General features: G+C 45.6%; 1 protein-coding gene across 1 annotated transcript; it reads left to right on the top strand.

Annotated features, from left to right (window-relative positions):
* Positions 1 to 27: 27 nt before the first annotated feature.
* On the top strand, positions 28 to 21,335 carry LOC116948273 (uncharacterized). The gene is made up of 5 exons (XM_032964778.2): positions 28 to 254; positions 7,412 to 7,536; positions 11,109 to 11,299; positions 14,590 to 15,652; positions 19,086 to 21,335. The coding sequence occupies exons 2-5, from the start codon at positions 7,440 to 7,442 to the stop codon at positions 19,634 to 19,636; spliced, it is 1,902 nt and encodes a 633-aa protein (XP_032820669.2). The 5' UTR covers positions 28 to 254; positions 7,412 to 7,439; the 3' UTR covers positions 19,637 to 21,335.
* The last annotated feature ends 1,698 nt before the right edge of the window (positions 21,336 to 23,033 follow it).

The raw sequence follows: 23,033 nt of genomic DNA, 5'->3' as shown, positions 1-23,033 counted from the left end.
GACGCCATCGCGCTGACGGGTACGTTAACCGCGTTCTGATGAGCCGCCGCGTCGTGACGTCACCACGCACCGCCTGGCACGAGGCCAGTTGCTCCCTCGCTGTCAGTCGACGCGTTTGTTTTTAATTTATATTGAGCGTAAATATAAATGAGAATTGCGAAACACAGAACGGAGTTAATGGTCAAGGTAATCGCCTGCGTTTAATCAAGACAGAATACTCGCGCGAGTCGGTCGCTGTGTAAACGCGCCAGCTGGTGAGTAGCAATCTTAATGCTCTACTGTACGTGTGTGTGTGTGTGTACAGTGCCGTCCACCATTGCTTCATTTAAATTAAAACTATTTTTCATTTAATATTGTATGCTTGTGCATACGGCACGAGCCTTTTGCCTCGCTGCTATATGCGACGCTTGTTAAATGGGTGTGGTTTCTGTGCGTTGCTTATAAACAACGCCGCGGTGCCAGTGCTCATCCCGGCGATGTTGATGTGAATGGTTTGGCGAACTGTCCATTGTTGACGTTTGCTGATTTTTTTTTGTTTAATCTTCACAACTGCCGTGTTTTATTTGAGCTTTTATGTTGAGTGTCTAAAGCCAGCCCTGAGCCTATTGAGTCGAAATGACTCACAAGTGAGGCTTTAGTATTTTACGACTTCCACTCATCTAAGCAGCAATATCCCTTTAACGCGTTTAATTTTTTACAACTGAGTTCTGGGATTGCGTTACATTTTTAAAATAAAATAATTGTAGATTACAAGTGCATCGCATACGGTATTGTATGAAACCACTTAACTGTTGCTTTGGTTTATAATTAAAACCATAAAACGGATTCACTGAACTTCCTTCGCACCGTTCGCAGCTAATCGGTGTTTACAAAAATGAACCCCTCAAATCGGCTGAAAGTCCTCGGAGCCAAAATGGCTCTTTAATAAATAAGATGCGAGTTTTTTTTATATAATAAATACCTCAGTCTCACGTGTTGTTTAAAACAAAATTTGTATTTATTTTCGCACAGAATGACTGGCTATTGGTGATATTTAATGTCAAGACCTGATTTTCAATTCGCTTTGCACTTCATTCTAAAGTAGAAAGTCTGTTCCACCATTGTGAAGATCTCCTTAATCCGACCGGCTGCTATGTAAAATTATGTACTGGTTTTAATTCGTGTTATCGTGTTTACTCGAAAATTATCACCTATTTTATCCAGTTTCTTAATGTTATGTTTATATCTTTGCAGTAAAAGTTGTGCCTGTTTTATATCTATAGAATGAATACTGAATATGAAAATAGTTTTACCAAAATGCCACACGCTCATGAATAAAATAGAACAATCAAACATAGAACAATTGTTAAGTTAAATTAAGTTATAATTATAAAAAAAACAATTCCAATAAGAAAGTAATAGGACTTTTCAAATCGAAATAAATCGCAACGTTTGCGATTAGCTAATCGCATTGTTTCAAATTGCGATTTCGATTTGAAATCGATTAATCGTTCAGCCCTACTATATACGGGTAAGAGATACAATTGAGAAAGCATAACATGCTTAGGGGTGATGTAGTTTTTTTTACAAAAAGCAAAACTTTAACAATGCCATCTAAATAATGGTTATGTTTTAGGGTTTCGATAAGTTCAGTAATCCAGCACAATTTGTTCAGTTCAGAAGTTTTAGGTGGATTAGCACTTTGCTATAGAACCTTTTACAGAAGCAGGATACCGTTGTTGTGTCTAAGTAGCAAGGAGCCAGTGATTTACCACTAAGCACACGCACACATTTTAAATTCTGAGGATCTGATGCAACATACGCTTAGTCCTGCTCCTTTTGTGTGTTTTTTTTCCACGGGAGAACAAGATGCCTTTGTAGATTAGAGCAGCCGTGCCATTCACTCACATTGTACTCTTAATGTTTTTTTATATTGTGTTGATTTTAATGGGGATGCTTTGAGACTTATTCAATAGGTACTTTTCCTTCATTCTTGTCAATACAAGCTATTTCTACATTATACTTGATTGTTTTATGGATTATAAACATGGACATTGAGAAATACAATTATATAATTATCTGAAAAGTCCACAAAGAAGCATAGAGAATTGCACGTTTGGAATAACCGTTGAGATACAGATTGAAGAACATGAATTAGAGATATTTTTTTCAGAAATATTAAACTTACGAGAAAGCTATATGGCTGGTGGTCCAATCTATGCCCTGGATGACATCAGCTGTGGAGATGGAACAATGATATCACCTTGTGTGCAGGAGCTATATGGATTGTTGCACGAGGCATGGCAATGGCCATGGCTCTCCCTCATGATCATGATGCATAAGAATACAGTATTTCAATTAATCTTGAATAAGGAACCAGTGTGTAGTCCTGGCACGCCAGTCTACCATCATCATGAACACTTTGACTTTAAACCAGGGAAGAAGGCATTGACACAAGAAGCTGCTATTGCAAGGGGCACATGGGTCAATACAATTCTGACATTTTGTGCAGTTTGGTGTGCCCCAATGAACTAATTGCACATTCCCAACACCAACTCCTCAATCAGATTAGCTGAACTCTGCAGACCTATATTTGTATTATATTTCACTCTGTGCCATTGTGACAGAAACCTATGATGATTGTTGGAACATTGTAATAGATAAACCACACTATTAGAGCAAGGATTTTAAGTTCTTTATTAGCCTAAATGCTTGATATTAAATACATGTCACTCAAATTTGCTATAATTGCATCTAAATTTACTCATCTGTTCGGTCTTACCCTTTAATATACTTTCATATACATTTGAATAATTTTAGTCAAAGTGGGCTTTGAAAGGAAAAATATCAGTGGCATTATGGGCACTAAATGTCAATAGTGCAGCGTTAAAACAGGTTCACAACCAGCTATCGTTAGGTATGTTGTGACAACACTGCAGGGTTTCTTGCGAAGAACTTTAAACACAAAGTCTGTCAGGTTATTGGCTATGTAGCGACATCACCGGGTGTATTACCAGCCCTAGAGGAGCCCCAAAATAAAGCTTGACAGGTACATCCTTTAAAATCATGCCAAAGAAGAAAATCTTAAACGAGTCCTCTTGCCTTAAGAGCCAACATAAACAGTATACATGGTTTCTGTATTATTATGGCAGATTTTGCAATTGCAATAGCAATTTGTATGCAGACCCAACTTGCTACAGAAAAAAACAATTTATATTTTCGGTTTTCAAAAGTGTAACCATTAAAAAAAATGTATACATGGTTGTATTGTTCATTAAAAACAACGTGTGCACACATTAATGCCACTTTATATAAAACCCGATTATGCTTTAGGTTAAACCTACTAATATTTAGCCAAACAATGGAATACAGTCCAAGAGGATGTATACAGAGAATGTGGAATGATGAAATCAGTTAGTTGGCAAGGCACAAGTTGAATTAGATTGCAGGATCCAGAGGTGGCAGAAGCTTGGGGAGACCTTCATCCAACAGTGGATTAACTAGAACTGATGATGATGATGATAATCCAAACCCGCATGTTAACAGTATTAAAAGTGAAATCAGCAGAAATGTATTTACGTGGCTAGCCTAAAGCGCAATATTGAAACAACCTTAATCCAGCATAATGCATCACGTTTTCTTCGTGAAGTAAAGTCACCACATTTAAGGGGCGTTAAGTGTAGTGTGTCAAAGCTTGTACCAGACCCGCTGAAGTCTACATTAGTAGCATTCACAGCAGGGTGTTACACGTGTAGTGACAGACTAGAGAGACCCTATATCAGGAGGCACTCCGTTTATTTATAGCCTTCGCAGGCACAGGGAATACTACAGTAAGGTGAGGACAGCATTGGGCTGCCTGACACACAACGCTGAAGACAAGGGTAAGACGATGTTGTTGATGACGAAGACTTGACTTGATGGGACTTGACTGGCTCCAGGGGTCCACTCCAGCAACGGCCCTGAGTCCTCTCTGGGGTCCTTATATATCCCCCCAGCGTAGCCTCTCTCCCCCTTGGCTACGCCCCCTTTCTAGAACCTCCTAGAAGGTTCCCGGGCTTCTCCCATACCCCCTCCGTCACCTCCCCACATCCCTTCCTCCCGCCTACCCCCTCACCTGCTGGCCGGCAGGGTTGCCATGGCAACCGAGCTCCTTTTTGCCAGCACCCAGTGCTACATGCCATAGTGACCCAATCTATATCACTACATTAGCCCCCCCCCAGTGAAAAAAAACAGCCGTCCCGGTTGACCTCTATACCTCACGTAGCGGGATAATAACAACAACCACCAACAACAGCCGCCATCCCACTCGCGAGTCAACACAAAAACAAGAAGAAAAAAAACATTCGCGAACGCACCGTAATAATCCAACCCCCAGACTATATACAACCCCGACGACCGCTGGTATGCCACAGCCCACGAACCCAGGAACGACCCAGTTCAGCTGACAACCACAGCCCGGCTCGTGTCTGTGACCACTTGCCAGATGGTGGCGGAATAAATAGGACGACCGGGGTGGTTATTTAAACCGTAGAGTTTTTGAATGGGTCCTCGTTGCTGGGCCCCCAGGCGGACAAGGGCGGGTTTCCCGGGGACCCCGGGGACAACTTGATGAAGGTGGCCTAACGGGCGCGGCCCCTCCCGGGAAGAAGATGAAGGGACAGAAGAGGAACCGGGAGGCAGCCGTTCTGTCCTCCCTGTCCACGTACGCACGCAGTTTTGTCGGGGTCCGTGGCTATACCGGATTCGCTAACAATGTGCCACAAGTCGCAAACCAATTTGTGCAGGAGGTGACACTTTTGAGGTTTTAATTTAAGGTAGGCCGCCCGTACTCTGACGAACACTGCCCTCAACCTCTGTCGGTGCTCTTGGAACCTGCGTCTAAAGACGATCACGTCGAGATAAATAAGGCATGAGTCCCATTGGAGGCCCGTCAAAACCAGCTCCATGAGTCATTGGAATGTGGCCGGGGCCGAGAAATCCCATGGGAAATTAATTAAAATGGAATAATCCCTGTGGCGTTCGGAACGCGGTCTTTGGTTTAGAACCCTCGTCCAAGGGCAACTGCCAAAACCCTCACAACATGTCAAGGGTGGAGAAGAACCGCACACCTGACAGGGTATCCAATGAATCATCCATCCGTGGGAGCGGGTATGCATCCGCCACGGAGACTTTGTTCAACTTGTGAAAATCAACGCAAAATCGCAAATTCCCATCATGCTTTTTAACAGGCGTGATGGGAGCTCCCCTCGAACTGGTGGAAGGGAAGATGATGTCGGCGGCCACCATCTCATCAACTGCCTGGCATACGTGGTCCTTTTCTTTAGGGCTAAGCCTATATGAATTTTGGTGAATGGGAGCAGCGTTACCTGTGTAAATGTGGTGCTGCATCAGGGACGTGCGGCCAATGTCATATATGCCCTGACTGAAAATATGCGAGAATTCTCGGAGCAAAGTACGCAACTCGCTTCGCTACTCGCCGGATAAATCAGGATTCTCTGAGCATAGCGCATCCATCCATGATTCATCCGGCTCGACTCCCCGCTCCACCGTGGCCACAACCTGAGTGGTCACATCACTGGTCTCTTGGCAAAACGCGGCTGTCGCATGTGCGAGAACCGTACCTGCCTGGATAAACGCGGCACCCAGCCCCACATGTACCACCTGTAGGAAGGGTTCCTGGTCCCCATCCACTATCGTTTGGGCCCCCACCAATGTGAGACCCGAACCGCTCTGTTGGAAGGGGTCAAAAGAACTCCCCCCGCGGTGTCTGCACGACCAAACCGCAAGGGCACGGGACTTGACAGGCTCCAGGGGTCCACTCCCAGCGTAGCCTCGCTCCCCCTTGGCTACGCCCCCCTTCTAGAATCTCCTAGAAGGTTCCCGGGCTTCTCCCATACCCCCTCCGTCACCTTCTCCCCACATCCCTTCGTCCCGCCTACCCCCTCACCTGCTGGCCGACAGTGTTGCCATGGCAGCCGAGCTCCTTTTTGCCAGCAGCCAGCGCTACATGCCGTAGTGACCCATTCCATATCGCTACACACGTACTAAAGTCTGTTCTAGTCATATGTTAAAAAGAGGGACCTTGTCGGTAACACCTGGAAATTCTCCAGCATTGATTAAAGCAAGCCTGAATGATGATGAGACAACATATTTTAAAGCCGGTCCAGAGTTTTTCGTACTGAATCAATTCCGCTGAAATGATGCACTCCCTCAAAAGAATGTACAGCCGATGGGTTATTGTGTTTTACATGGAGAGACGGATACATTAAGGAGAAGTAGTGCATGATTATTGATTTTGTGACTTACATTTATCACAGTGATGCTAATGATTATTTCCTATTCTGGTCTGAGATGACCCCCCTCAGAGCTAGCTCTGTTTTATTTACCTTGGGCAGGAGAAAACCTCATCCAATTCGTCTCTGTTATTAAATATTTCAGCATGGTTCTGCTGATGCATTAATGCTCCATGCATTTTGCTCTGATGCTTTTTAGAGTTTTACATTATTCTGAATAACACTTGGTACAAGGCAAGAGCCCATCACAAAGATAGAGTACTATACAACGGAACCCCCAAAAACCCATGCAGTAGCATTACAGATTCCAAACTAAACTAAACAATTTTTGAGAAGCATCCTGGCCACAAATGGCAGCTCAACAAAGTGGATTATCATGTGGAAATTTATAGCAGCAGCCAAATACTCTAAACGCGTGACGTTGATTCTAAATGTGGAGGGAACAACCGGAGGACCCAGAGAGAAATGCACACAACCACGGGGAGAACATGTAAACTCCAAATATACAGGCATCAGGGTTGGGATTGAAACCACGACCTCCTGTATACCAGGCGAGGTAGTTGGTATTGGTTGGCCAAGGAGGAACCAGTCCTGTCGACAGTCTCCCCCCCTTGTGTTTGGAACACACCTTCAAAACTGAATATGAGCTTCGCGTCAAATGGGTTCATGTTTAGCTCCCATGTGTAAACACTTACTGTGCCATGACAAGGGTATAAAACAATTCATTTTCAACCAGCTGTAAAAATGTTTATATTTAAATCACTTACTTATACACGTCTGAATGATATGTTTAAAATGTAGGTGGTGTGCTATCGTGGAGCAGTAGTATGGTGGTTAGTGCTGCTATACAAATCCGTTGAACTGGGTTTAATCCCCAGCCATGGCTAATGTCAGTGGCGAATATCTATCCTGGTCCTGGACATCCTCTATGTCAACTCAGCCTTAAATGAGTACCAGGTTGCATTATGCAAAACATCAGCACAGGGGAGACAACAACAGCCTGGCGTGGTGTGGGCTATACCACCCCTTTATGTGCCATGCCGGTTTTCATAGGTACTCGCTTACAGCACTTGTTACAACAGTCCATGTCGACTATAGGGAGTGTATTTGCCTCCTGTCTTTGTGTGGCGTTGCAACAGAGGTGTGCGGGCGGTGCAGCGACGCGCGATGGAGGCTGTGCACAAGGAAGGAACTCCACGGTCCACGCTGCCCAAGGCCACAGCTCCTACCAGCTCTGCTTCTGAGCAGGATTCTGGATTCTCTGGTAGCTTTCCATTCAAAAATGCACGTGATAATCACTGACCAGCACATGTGGTTCTGTTTGCATTACATCTGCTTTTTGTATAGCCTGTATAGTGATGTTAATCCCAGAACCCTTGTGATTGTATTTCATTTTTTGTTAAATTTATCCCAGGTTTCCCTTGAAAATTATATATGGTGTCTAAATGAAGTCTCACCTTTTATAATTTAAATGGGGTCTCACATCAATAATTTTAAAGACCAGTTTTCTATCTACCTACATACCTGCATAACCGTGCACCTACCATATCGTCAGAGTACCTATGCGTAGGCCCGAAAAAAATTGAAATAAATGCCTAATTCAGACTCTTCATCTTTTTTACTTTAATTTCCTATACTGTTATGTAACTCTCTCAAAGAGCACTCAAGTGAAATTCAGTCGACACCGAAATTCACGTCAAGTCCTGTCGAGTGTTTCTTTTTTGTCTCTGTGAATAACAATGTTCGAGTGGCTTTGCAGAGATTGCTTATGTGCTGCGACTGACCTTCAGCGACAGCCTGTTGCTGTGAGCGCTGCTATAAATACAACCACAAAGGGGACAGGCATGACTGAAGCCCATTCTCTTGTCCCGCCTCTGGGACTGCACAAATATCCATCCATATTTCCCACAGAGCATTATGTGATGGGTGAACAGTGGTTTTATCACCATTGTAAGGCATCCACACTCGTGAAATTAATGTTATAGAGCATTCAGTCGAGGCTATAAATAGCCTCTATAAATAGCCTCTCCTAGAAATAGCAGGTCACATGACCATTAAAAAGATTGGTTGACCAATGATTTTAAATTGGTTGACCAATATTTTTAAGTGTCATGTGACCTTCTGACTGTCATTCAGAAGAATCATTTGAGCCAGAATTTGTCAACAAAGGGAATATAATTTATTCATACCTGGAGAGCTATTTGTGAACACAGTGAAACTCCTCTTCTCCGCACTGATACAGGGGGAGTTTTTTAGTCAATTCAGTTATCTGTGCTTATTCCCGCATTTAACACCTCATCCCCTCAAAGCAGCATGGACAATAATTTGAATTTTTAGGGTTACTCCTTTTTTTTCTGGCAACAAAACAGGTGTTAAGATTTAAATTTTGATTTAAAGCTTTCGTGACTGCAGTAATTCATATTCTTAGTTTTTTCGGTAAAGTCACGTGACTTTACCGAAAAAACTAAGAATATGAATAGGTGTTAAGATGTTAAAACACCAAACTGAAACTTTTTGCAAGGAATCATGTCTGCATTAACCACAGATACTTGTGGTGAAAATACAAACAAAAAACATGTTCTGACAGTATATGCATTGTCTTTGAAACTGGAGGTCCCATGGTGTTACTCCTTACATTCACTTGAGCGTGAATAATTGAATGAATGTTAAACTTCGAGTAGACAACTTTTGGGTCACTGTCAGGTCAGGTCAAACCCACGTATAGGCATTAGGGTGAATATTTCACCAACTTCCACGATACTTCTCTTATCCGTGACAAGCCGAGGATGATACTAAAAATTCGGCACGCTTTTCGTATGTGCGGAAGCTATTACGAACAGCCTTGCCACCACCCACTACTGACCGGGCCAGCGCAGCACCATCACCAGTACCACCACCACCATCACTACCACCCGTACCTTCACCTCTACCACCATTATTGCTGACCTTTATTGTAGGGGTGTCCTGAATTTTCTCTTCAAATATGGAATATGGCCAGAATCTAGCCAGACATTTTACATTCAGATCTGGCCGGATGGAAAATTAATAAGTAATTCGAAGGAGGATATTTATATTTTTTGTGCAGCGCCGTAATCACATGACCACAGCAGCCAGCGGCTCTTGCTGGGTGGGGCTGGAGGACGGGGAACGGTGGTGCATCGAGAATGCTGCGGCGAACGGTAGCAGAAGTGGAGGGGTCGGGATGGAAGCTGGAGAGAAACAAGGGAGATATGGAGCCAGAAAGAGGGATATAGAGGATGACAGGAAGTCGGAGAGGGAGGAGGTAGATGGTGAAAGGGAAACAGAATCAGAGGTAGACAGACAGAGAGATAAAAGCGGCAGACAGAGAGTGGATACTCTGCAAGCCCTCACTAGGTGATGGGGGGTGGGCCTGGGGGGTTAAGGGCTGTGCTGGGTATATTACTTCAAGACAGTAAGTAAAAGCAAGACATTGTGAGCGATATGAGGTGTTGAGGAGTGTGGTAAGTGGTGGCAGGGTGTGTGGTGAGAGAGCCTGGGTGTATGATGAGGGGGTGGTAGAATGAGGGATGGTAAGGTATTTGTTCGGTCAGTTGTGGGCTGGAGGGGGCAGAATCTCTTGAGATTTGCCTTCACACTCAGATCCACAACATACCTTATGAAGATATTCGGCACCATAGGAAAAGTGCGATGCATTGCACAGTTTATCGCTGTCTGGAAGTTCAATGCAGTCTGTAGATACACGCACAGTGGGATGAATTTGGCCTCACTTCCAGGTTACTTCTCTTATCTGTGGGTAAACAATATAATAGTTAGACTAAGCAGGCATACAATAGAAAGTTCCACCCATGCATTCAAGGGCCATGGATATCAGGAAGAGTGAATAACAGTTGGGTGTATATCAAAAAATATATACCTTTTTATGAGTTGTTGAAGGCTTCGTGTGCATTAATATTGTACAACACATGTCCATGCTCACAGGTGAATGGAAACACGTGCGCTGTTACTGATATGAGCTAAACACAACACGAACATTTATTTACTAATATAGCATTAGCTTACGTATTTTGCAATTACAAGGGGAGATTAGAATGGCCAATTATAATTCTATTTCGTATGTTTTAATAGTTCTATGCATATCGATTTATGTACAAGTCTTGTAACTCATTAACATTATAAATGATATGTAGCCCTTTGTCAATCCATTGCTGGATAAGGACTTCCACGTGTCGTGCGGCTGTGAGGCTATTTGACTTTCACCACGCTGGTGAGAGTGGGTTGGTGAAGGCAGGGAGCATAAGCGTGGGTGCAGAGACGTGCGATACACCCAGTGGATTTCACTGCACTGCCCTGTGTTGCTCACCACGTAGCTTCACAACCTTAGGACAACCTGATTGTGTATTGTTGTCACCCACACGAGCACTATCCAGGCTCAACCCTGCTTATCTTCTGAGAACTGACAAGATAAGATAAAAAAATGTAACTTTTTATTTTACCAGGTAAGGCCCACTGAGCTTTCTAGCTCTTTTTCAGAAGCGACCTGGCCACACATAATCGCATGTTTCTAAATGTGGAGATAAAAACCGGAGGACCCGGAGAAAATTCCACGTAACCACGGGGAGAACATGCAAACTCCATATATACAGGCACCAAAATCGGAATCGAACCCACGACCTCCTGTATACCAGGCGAGGTAGTTAACATCTCACCACAGTGGTGCCCAGATGCATTTCAGATGATTTGGTCATAGGTAATTGGAATATAATTGGGTGGGTGGCAGGATTGGGGAGGGCGGGTGGGGGGCGGCAACTGAAAATAATTTTAATAAACCTGCGCTGCCCACCTGGTGCCTGGCAGACACGAGCTCGGAGCATCACAGCCTGGTGGAGTGCAGAGATGGAGGCGTCCGCCGGCAGGGGTTGGACAGCGGCGACGGGGCTTGTGGTGGCATGGGAGCCAAGCCCCAGGCGGTCGCGCAGTCCACCAGCACCTTCGCTCAACCTGGCCTGCACTCCTTCTACATCTTCAAGAACATCTTCATCAACCAGGTGAAATCATCGCAAAGCGTCTTGTGCACGGTTTGATGATTTATTGTGATTTGAGGGTCACGATTCAGTTCACAAATGGATTCGTTTTTTTTCTCCATATGATACGACGCATGCAGAATTTTTTAGGCACAAGTTGATTTCTTCACCGATTTTATATCTGTAATAATGCAACCTTGTGATATTGAGCAATACCTTTATCGCACTTAAAAACTGGAATCACCAGTCATAATTATGATGGTAGCACTTGCCAGGATTTCAATGTTGTCTGCTTATTATGCAGTGACATCTGGATAATGACAACTCCAAGTATTACCAGCCCTGGTATCAAGGTTATAGAATGTGATACCTGTCAGTTTCACGCAGCCCTATTAGAATTGACTTTGTCCGTTGTGTGTACTTGTATGATTGTCCTTGAGCTTCATTCTAAACTGGTATTTACATGTATAAATGTTTTAACTTGCGTTCCCCCACGGTAATGAAATGGCACATCGAGAGTCGGCACCAATTCCTTTCAGTCCGTAGTATGTTACAACAAGCAATTAAAGCATGCTCAATGAGCATTTCATTTTTGTTTTCATTCATTCTGCCAGCTCACGGTGCACCATTGCAGGCTTTATAAGTTTTAGCTACTGACATACAAACTATTTCTGTATTTAGCATCTCTATTTCAAGCAATCCTCATAGGCATTGTCAACATTTGTTGTTGTTGGTAAAGAGCCTTGTAGTAATGGCAGGTGCATCATCATTGTTCATAGACCAGATTTGTTGTTTAAGAAGTAACTATATGTAAAAATGGATGTGTGGGTGCCCCGGTAAGCGTCTAAGGAATGAGATGTGAACTGCAGTAGCCCCTGAGCGCGTGTGCTGTTGTGTGATTTCCGAAGGGCACTGGGGGTGGTGGATTCATGGCTCCCAGCCGGTCTGACAAATACCCTTTGGCTGCCCTCTACGGTCATGTGTTCACCGGCGTGTTCAGACGAGACTTTTTTTTCTCATGCGCGTTGGGCTCACGATGAACGCTTTTAACCGGTCATTTCAACTTTGAAACTGGGGCGTGTTAGTAGAGCAACTGTGTACAATTGTGTTTGTGTACGCAACTGTGTTGTTGTTACATCTTGCCTTGTTATTTAATTTGATACATTTTAGTAATCGGTAGCCTTCTCTCTGCGTTTATAATGAAGACATTTTAGAAAAGTAATGTTCGAGCTGTATGTATGTATGTATGTTGAACTTCTTTCACACCATACGTATCCACCCGTGCTAATCGGAGGTGTATGGCCTGCCAGTACCTGATTTCCTGCCATCTACTCTTGTTTATATCTATCTACCACTCTAATTACCCACCTACCCATAGTTATAGGCAGGGAATTTGTGTACAAACGGTTACATTTTATAGAATATGAACCGTCTTACAAAATATGACGATGGCACAAGACAATGTAGGCCACTTCAAAAGTCTGCCGTAGAAAAGCACAACACAGCAGTCGTTTAGGTTTTCCCCCCAAGGGGAAAGATGCCGCATAAAGGGCATGCGTTGCATTTTGTTCATGGTTGTGGTCATGCAGTTTTCATAGACCCCAAATAATGGGCAGCAGATGAGTCACCCAACACTTTGAGAGGGATAACATTCAAACATTCGTACACACAATGTTCATCAGCGCTCAATTTGCTATACTGCCTCTTTTGTGGCCACCTCTTTGCCCTGCTTGTACAAGTCCCGGACACAATGATCTCTGTACTATTCACCGACCCGCCTCCCACCTGCAGAAATGATGCGTTATGTGTCCACACCAAATTTACTTGCATGCGGGGTGGTGCTGCATAAAAGTTATTAGCTAATACATTAGTATTAAATCTAAATTAATTAGCCTTGACCAAATCAATGGGCAGCGTGGAAAATTTTGAGTGTAAAATGCAGCAGCTTTTAATTATCATGAGCCCTTCCAAGTTTCTTTGTGTTAAGTTGCCCCATTATTGTGCGTCTGTGTCTGGTGTCAGAAACTCACCCGAGTGCAGTGTCATGCAAATTGAGAGATACTGCAAACAACGTTGGCCTGTTGTAGGGGAACCAATAGCTGTGTTCGGCTTGGGGTGTTTACAGTTGTATGTTGACGACGTTACCAGCAGCCGTTTGCACGCACCGCACGTAGGCACTCTCATCAAAGAGCTCATACGTAGCCGATAGGCTAAACAACTCACTTGGGCAAAAAAGTAAAAAAGTTATTTTGGTTTAACAGTAACTACGAATAAAAATTAGAAACCACTCCCCTACATCGCATTAAACCCAGCTGTCTCAAATACTCCCAGTTCTAACTATACTGAGCAACATTCATAAGAATGCGTTCTAGATTGCAGAACTGACACACATGCTAAACACTAGTATTGCAGTCTTTCCCCTTCATTAGACGAGAGCATCTGAGAATAGTTGGCAATGATTTAAAATGGTGAAGTAAAAAAATGCAATCATATTTGAGCCTGGTAAAAATCTCAGTTTTTAAAGCAATACATTGTAAAAAGCAGTTGTGAATCTTTGGAGAAGATAGCAAAATAAATGCCCTCCTTCCAAATGTGTCTCTGCACATAATGAATTGGACACAGGCCTTCTGGGAAGGAGGAGACATTATTTTGTTTTTAACATTCCACACAACATCACTTCATGATTATTTTTTGGAAGGTAAGCATGTAAATGTAATACTTAGGGGTGACACTAAAATGTCTACAGGAGTGTTTTAAGTCTATAGCAAGCCTGGTGTTTAAACAGTGAAATATGATTTCCTGCTGAGTTTCATGTTTAGGAATACATTTACATTGTTAGTGCCAAATAATTCCTTGTAACCCAAATGCTTCAACTACAGATTCATCTTTAATAAAGCATTGTTTTCAGCAAACTAGGCAGGTGTTTGTTACACAGATTTACAATGGATTTCACTTTGAACTTGCGCGTCTTAAACTTTAAGGTTCATATCTATACAACTGTCGCAAATTTGGAAACTTGTTCTTCATCCTGTTAATCTGGTTTGATCTTTTGTTTATTCAACATTACCTTCTTGACTTATTTTTTTTATTTCTAGGGTGTGGCTTATTTGCGCAAAAGCCTTCGCAACATAAAACTCTAGTAAATTACCGAGATTGTGGGAATGTGCGAATGTCAGACTACACTTTGCCAAAAACATGACCTGTCTTTCACTGACCCCACTTTTCCTGACTCTGTCCCTTCCACCCTGACCTCCCCCCCCCTTCTTGACCCCATGCCTCTCTCTCTGGTTCATGTACGGCCTTGCCATGAGCAGCCCTTGTGCATGACCTCTGACCCCCAAGTGATGCACGCACAGCTGAAGGCCTGGAGTGGCGATCACTCTCAGATCCTCCTGGTCCCAGGGCCACCGCTGGCCACACCTCATGAGCAGCAGCTGCTGCCACCCTCACCCTCCTCCCAACCGAAGCCATGCGCCTACCAGCCGCAGGCCAAGACGAGCGGCTACCTGCCCATCTTCAACTCGTACCAGCGCATTGCGCCGAGACCCGGCAAGGCCGAGGGCGCCGCTCCCGAGTCAGTAGTGCCACCGTCTCCGCTATCGCCGCTGTTACCGTCGGGGTCGCCTCCTCCTCCACCGCCTCCTCCTCCTCAGAGTCGCGTGGACGGGGGGCCGTGGAGCGGCAAGCGCCCGCAGTTCGCGAACGGTGAAGGAGCCCGAGCTTTTATCGCGTCAGCAGCCGGTGCTGCGAGCCCGATGCCACCGCAGCAGCAGCATCAGCAGCAGCAGAGCAAAAAAAAAGGAAGCGTTGTGACGATGCGTGATACGCACCTCACGCCTCGGAGTAAGCACCAGCATGCAGCGCAGCAGGAGCAGCATCAGAGGCATCGGCAGAAGCACAGCCGCAGCCGCCACAGGCACATGAAGAAGGTGTCGCACAGGGACCGCACACCGCTGAGTCAGCAGTTTACCACACTTGTATCTCTCCTCAATTCAGCGGGGCCATCCATCCCGATTGCTCCACTTGCAGAGCCTCGGGGGGCAGCGCTTGGCATGGCCGGAGCTGCGGGAGCTGCGGGAGCACCAGAGGAGGAGGTGGTGGTGGCGGTGGTGGCAACGGCGGTGTCGGCAGCAGCGCCCCCTCCCTGCGCGGCGTTTCCTCCCCGCTCACCCGCGGTGTCGCCCCTGTGCTCGCCGGCCCCGTGCAAGGTAGTGGCTGACGACCCGCTGCTTCCAGCAGCGATGGTTCCATTCATCGCACCCTGTGTGCCGGTTCCAGTGCTCTGCGAGGATGAGCTTCAGACGATGGACTTCCTCGATGAGGTGCTGCCCCTAGGGCCTGAGGGCATGGGGGCAGCAGCAGGCGGCCACGTGCACGGTAGGGCCCATGACTCACTCACCCACTCACTCACTGAATCACTCGTGCGCTTGCTCATTCACTATTGCACTCACACTCTTTCACTCCTAGTTGCTTATTCGCAATCTTGCTCACTCCATCGCTCACTCTATCATTTGTTCTTTGGATCACTTACCCAGAAACACTCGCATTCTTTCTTTGGCCCCCTTGAGGATGTACATTTGTTCGTGCGATTATGGTGTCTACGTATTTGTCATTCGTCCTTGTCTGTAAACCCACAGTACCTGAGTGTCCCCCTTCCGTTGTCCAACTTTTGCCACCTTCTTGGCCTCAAATCGTACCTTGCCTCCTGCCAAATTATGGTAGTTCCTGTTAGTATCCCCCTGTCTCGGAGTGCACATGAGTGGCAATCATAATCTGAACCTGTTCCAGGCCCTGGCAACGTTTGAAAATTAGCACTGAGGCTGCCGGGTGTGCTGCTGTCTGTATCACCCCCTTCTGTGCTGTGCTGACTAACAGCATTTGGTTCCCGCAAGCTATAACGCAAATGGAAGGTGTTATGGTGTGCAGCGCCCTGTTAGGTGCTTTGTGTTAACAAACACAGGAAGATGTAGCGTATCTTAATAGGTACTCACAATCAGCATTTGAACCTTGCTTCAAACTACATTTTCCACATCTATTCTCTCTCTGACCAATATCACCTGTGGTGAACCCAATCTTGTCATATCTGAGAAGTTAAACAAGTTGAACCTGAATAGTGCAGAGGGCATTGTGGCAAAATCCATCGTTTTGCACTCCCTCCACCTTCTCCAACCCACACTCATCAGCGTGGTGAAGTATGGTCGCATATGCACCACAGACATGGGGAGGCCCTCATCCTGGAGTGGATTGACAACAGGCTGTATGTATGTACGTGTGTTTTTGTCAAGCAATGGCTATTTCTCAGGTGATCAACCTCTCAACGGTTTCGGGCTCCTCGTTGTTGTGTGCCCTGCTCGAGGCTTTGTCTGCACTGCCGTGAGCCCAGCATGCGACACCTAGCGTGTGAGATGAGGGGGGGGGGGCAGTGTTATCGGGATCTGGGAGAGGGAATCGACGTAATCACTCTGCGAGGGGTTAAGTCATCCAGTCTGCTGACGCTGGCACAGAGACTGCAACCTTTGTACAAGTGCTGTGTGAATGACAGGAGTGCCAAGTTTGCGTTTTTCAGTGGTAAGATAAACCGCTAACAAACATTGGTCAGCCCCAGTATCAGACATCCCACTGCGACCTGTAACTTAACACCTAGGATCAGAATTATTGAGGCCAAGGTTGGGTTTATATTTATGCGATGGTCTCTGGAGTTTGGGTGAAGATACATCATAAAAAAAGCTCATAACGTAAAAAAATGTCGTGAAAGCTAAGCAGGTGATGGTGTAAAAGTCACGAATCCTTCAGCGAGTCATGCTGTAGTTGCAAATGTATAATTGGTTTGGGTGTTTAATGGTCGTGATGATGGAGGACCGGCCTTGGGTTTGCCATAGTGTTCCTGTTATGTGTGCAAAAAAGGTTTTATTCATCTCTATATGATACGAAATAGAGTGGCATGAGAGATTAAGGACAGCGCATATTGCTTCAAAGTGCACGGTCGACGTAATACCCTACAGTGGCTCGATCATGGTGTCTGGGACAAACTGTGGCACTGCGAACATCAGTGCCTTTTTAATTCTAAACCAGATGGAAAGATTCCTATCATCGGGACTGAATAGGGCCCAAGATTGGAATATGCATCGAATGATAAGTAGCGTGGTTATAAATAAAGATGGAAAAGAGAGGTGGTGCTGGGGGCGGATGCTGTGCACGTGTTGGATCACAGGGCCAGCACCACGTAGATTTACGGGTTCACGTGTTGAATCACAGGGCCAGCACCGCGTGTTGGGCAGCCGCCCAAGATTCAGCCAGTTTTCGCAGGTTTGATTACGTGAAGCCATAAAAAAAATCGTAAACGTGTGCTTTGGGTTTTGATTCAGTTAGCCCCGTGTTGAGACATCCTTTGTGTATAGGGCACCATGGTGACGAGATGTTATCTCCCTGACTTGGTATGCAGTAGGTTGCGGGTTTGATTCCGACCCTGACACCTGTATATTTTGAGTTTGCACGCCTCTCTCCGTCGTCATGTGAATTTTTCTCAACGTCCTCTGGTGTTCCCCTCGATATTTAGAAACATGTGTTTAAATTATTTGGATTTTATAAATTTCCACATGATGAGCCACTTCCTTGAGTTATCATTTTCAAAAGAGCAAATAGCTCGGCGGGCTTTACCTGGTAAATAGAATAGTAAATAAAAAAATATAACTGTCCATTAATAATAATATAATTAATAACAGTCCTTTATCAGTCATCCACTCCTGGATGAACGTCCCCCTGCACTGTTTTGATCATGGGGGGTTGTTTGACCATACTTCACCATCACGGTCAGTGCAGGGTTGCTCAAGTGGGGATGAGCCAGTCCAGTTTAGCTGTGCCCAGGATTTGAACTCGGGGTCACGGAGCTCCTACTTAGAGCCACTGCTCCTCTTTGTATTTTACACAGAAAGCATTGAATGCGTCTTCACAAGTAAGAGCACACAGTTTTGTGATTGTGTGAGATAGACCGTTAAGTCGATGCACTGCGCAGGCTCGAGATATAATTTTCAGGTTATTGCGCAATGTCTGTAGGGAGATTAGCAGTGTAAATGCTTTCAACACATACTTGATTACCAATAGCTCTGTTGGGATATAGCTGGTGAAATCATTAAAACAATAATTGTGCTGTGGCCCCAGTAGGTTGAAAGTACTTATAAAAATAAACACGCAAGGTATTGGCTTCCTCGCCAAAATAAAATAAAATTTCCCTCGTCCACTAAGCTTTCTGGACCCCGGGTTTTAAGAAATCCTACTGGGATGCTTGAATAATGTAATTTATTGACAATAAAAAGCATCAGTTTGTATGAAGGCTCTTTGGGATCTTTAGCCGGTTCTTGTTTAATGATTATTTTGCATGTGGGAGGAAACTTGAGCGTTTGAAGAAAACCCATGCGTGCCAAAGTCCACACAGACGGGTTCTCTAACTCGCTTGTTCTGTACTGTCAACCGACCACCTCGCAACACAAATGGTTGAGTAGTCCACCCATCCCTTGATTCCAAAGCGCTGGACTAGAGGTTTGTGCCACAAGTGTTCCAAGCATTCAATATTTGTTGTAATCTGTATGATAAAAAAATACTGCCTGCTTATGTATCATAAATTCTGTAAAAATATTTCTGTGATGTACTGTATTTTCCGGCTTTACACATCAGAGAGCTATACAGTACAGCACAACCACGTATGTATGTTTAGCTTCTTTTGCACCGTACGTAGCCAACCACACTAATCCGAGGTGCGACGTAAATCTACAAAGCAGTAATGACGTGCTGCCCGTCGCTCTCAATGACTCAGGAGGGGAGGAGCAGAGTCGAGGGAGCAACGGATCGGGGGATGCCGCCGGCGCCGACCAGGGCGGCGGCGGCGGCAGCAGCGACGGCTTCTCCGCCGGAGGTCACGAGCAGCGCTTCCACAACACGGTGTCCATTCTGAGCCGCTCGGGGCTGCTCGACATCACGATGCGCACCAAGGACCTGCTGCGACGCAACGGGCAGGCGCAGCGCGAGCTCGAGCACCTTCGTCAGCTGGCGCGCCTCTTCTGCAGGGCGGCCCGCTCGCCCGAGCCCTCCGCCTGGGACAGCCTGCAGGAGGCAATGGGCGCGCTCGGCGGCAGCGCCGAACCGGCCGCCGCCGCCACTTCGTCGTCGTCTTCATCTTCCTCCTCGTTGTCGTCGTCCATCGCGGAGGTCGGAGGGCCCGGCTCGCAGGACACTGGACTTGTGGGATGTGATGGCGGCGGCGGTGGCGGCGGCGGTAATGTTGGAGAGGCCTGCTTGCCGTGGGCTGCATTGACGGATGCGTCGTGCCAAGGCAGCATCGGTGTTGTCACTTCCTGGGCAGCGTGATTGCCTTCTGTCTCGCTCGCGCACCGGCTGATGTGGGGTTGGCAGACAATGCACAGCACTTGTACGGCTCTCGAAAAAAATGTCCTGTCCCGTTTGACATTGATAAGAGGAATTTGGGTAGGACAGGAGGCATGTTTCTGCAGTGACTGTGAAAAGAGCAACTATTGTACAAGCACAAGCAACCTCATTAAAATGTAGTCCAGGAGTTTAGTTGAAGGCAGAGGGAACCCAGTCATGTAACGTACAACAAGGTGGTAGGTGCTCACGGATGTGCTGATTGAAGGGATTCAGCTAATTGAACAAGGTGCGAGGTTCACATTTAAGGCGTGCAATACATTGTCTTAAATTAACATTATCTTAATGTGTCTGTGTGATATTAGATTTGTTGTGAAGGGTGTGTTTGTCCTCGAGTTTTACTTTTGTCGTTCTGAGCCAGATTTTGGGCCGTACTTGAAAGAGAGCCTTTTTGTTGTTATTATTCTTACACGTTATTTATTCCCCCCTCGAAGCCCCTCGTCTATGTATTATTTATTTCGTGAATTACGTGGTCACTGGCGCATTGGAACAAAAGATAAATAGCCGTCAAGGCAGCGTGGTAGAGTTCACGTGTGGAATCGCTCGAAGAAGCCGGAAAAGAAACGCATGGGTTGGAGAACAAACAAGAGCCTGGGACGTTGTTCCTCCGGCTTTGAGAAAAGTGCTTTGAGCAGCACTCATCCACTGGAAGAGATGGCAAATAATGAATAGAACTAGTGACAGACCACTGAACCAAGGGGCAGATGGAGCAAGATGTGGATGGGGAACGATTGTTGCTTTAAAGCTGTAAAGTTGATTTATCACAGTGAAAAACTGAGAAAATTACTAACGAGTTAAAATAACAAAGATGAAACTAGTAAAACAATTACACGTGGAGGCATGCACCGTTGTTTTACAATGCTCCATGTGCTGAGATATGTGCAATGGCGCAACGATGTTAATCTTGCAAATCAGATGTTAATCACGTAACCCTATTAACGGACATTGCTGAAGTTATTTTAAATGCTCACTCGCACGCACAAACACAAAAATAACTAACACGTTAACATGGCCGCATTTCTTTTTTCACTTTCAAGTCCTGACTTTTGTCTAATGTCAACAGCTCCCTGCTATTTGACACATTTACAGCACTTTGTTCTGTGACATTGACACGTTTGATAATGGGTTTGCCATTAGAATGAACCAAGATTGTATTCAAATGTCGATACCTTCCTTGTAAATGTACTTGCTCGGGCAAAGCCGTTTTGTCTCCCCGATACGTGGTGGGCGTGTGACGGTGAGCTGGTAGGAGATGCTTTAGAGTTGCCGCCTGCCGTAGCAAGTATAAGCACAAGCAAGTATCCTGCACGTACGTCGCTTTTATGTGACGCCAGAAAAGTATTATGAAAAATGTCCAGAGAGACTATATTGATGCTACATGAACCCAAATGATATCGTAACAAAATGTCGAAAGTTGACTTACCGTCGCAGAGATTGTGTATTTATGTGTACGTCTGGTGTGTGTATTTGACGTTGCTTAAGAAATCGCACGTGATCGGCTGGATGTATTCCCCGTATACAAGTTTACTCCGGTCAAGTACATCTTCCCGTGTTAAGTTTGTGTCGACCATAAAACGTTGAATGTCGTATTAAAGGTGCCTCGTGGTTTGTACACGTGGAATCACTTTCGCCTTCCTGTGTCGGGTATATTTTTTTATTTTATAAAATCTATGAGCGTGACCTATCCGCACATGGTATGCTTTCCACATTCGTTACTTCCTTTTTGCCAATGATTAACAGAAGGGAACCTGGGATCATGATATGTGTGCTTTACTTGCAGCTTATCTTAGGTGATAATCATAATAATTCATTTTATTGACGTGGGAGTAGTGCGGTTTGCGCACTGCGCTCTGAACCCAGTTTGGTTTCCAGCAACGTCGGTGGCAAGTAATATCTGAACCAGTACCACACTGACCCGCGTGAGGAGCAATTGTGGTCTACCATCCCCTGCGACCGACGTGGCCTTCGTCCAGCATTGGATTGACAAAGTCACTGTGAGATACCTCTTGATCCAGGAAACGTTCACAGCATCGCAGGGCAGTATTTTCAAGAGCAACCTATTGGGCAAACTTCTTAACAAACATCTTACACGTGGTAAAAAAAAACATCCGAGTGGCATAGCACAGTACACGTGCGAGGGGACGACGATTGTCACTTAACACGGAAAAGGTGAGAAGCCGATTTGAGATCCTTCACGTGACCACCAGTCAGCTCTTGCCATTGAAGGTCGAGGGGATGCTGCGCGCATTGCAGCTACGAGGTCCGCCAACGGACGCCGGATCAGGGCGCGTGCCACCACACCCAGCCGCTGAATGGATCGCTCGCACCATGCACGCATTTGCATACGCATCAATATGTTCGTCATCGTAATCGGGTCAATCCGCTGTTGAAATGAAGGCCTTCCCAAGCCGCCGCTATACCTTGCGATCGTGCGATGCAACCGTCCGCCAAGCAGCTGCACGCGAGCTGATTTTTGTCGCTCCATCTCCATGATGGACACCCTCTCCGATGTTTTACATCTCTTGGCTGCCACTCTGTCATTTTTCCTGACCCTCGGCCACATCATTCCTTCTCGCGACGTGTTCTGCCCAAGGCCGCTTTCTTAACAGTTTGAATGTTGTCTCTGTCCTGCGTGTGCTCTCCAATGTCCGTGTTCCTCGTCTGTCATTACAAGAAGCGCTTCATGCTTGTGTGCGCACATTTTCAATTAACTTTTATTTTCCTCATGAGTTGACCACATGTATGATGCGCACGTCATGAATGTGTTTCCCTCCAGGACAGCTGTTGAAATCGAAGCAGAAACTAAATGATTAAATAAAGAGGCGTACGAAAGCTGGTTAGAGTATTTTTTAAAGCCATGCTTAATTAATAGTAATAGACCAGTGAGCTCGAATAGTACGATATTTAATCAATCCTTGTGAACACATTGATGAATACTGAATATGCATTGAAGTTATCCGCAGGTTTTGTGGAGAATCTCTCCCGGTACCCTTGAGAGCACTGGTGGTGCTCAATCTCGCTGGCCGTTCTGCGCCAGTCGTCGTGATCATGCAGGATGATCTAAACTGGACCCCATCCACTCGCTCTTCTTCATCAACCACCACCACTTGCTGCCTTCCCGCTGAGCTCCGGCAGCCTCACCAGGCGGTGCGCATACCCCTAATTGTGCTTATTTGGTTGGCCGGTTGTGATTACACTCGCTCATGGATCCAGAGTTCACGGGGCCAAATCCATCCCCCTGCTGCCTTGACAATGCCCGGTGGTGCGGGGGGGAGCGTTGATCCCGCCACCCCTTCTCGCTCCCTCCCTCAAATGTTGCACG

Source organism: Petromyzon marinus, chromosome 33, assembly GCF_048934315.1.
Source record: "Petromyzon marinus isolate PM22_M1 ecotype Great Lakes invasive population chromosome 33, UKy_Petmar_22M1.pri1.0, whole genome shotgun sequence".
Taxonomy (NCBI): Eukaryota; Metazoa; Chordata; class Hyperoartia; order Petromyzontiformes; family Petromyzontidae; genus Petromyzon; species Petromyzon marinus.
Note: the sequence above shows the minus strand (reverse complement) of the source record. Positions and strands in the feature narration are given on the sequence as shown.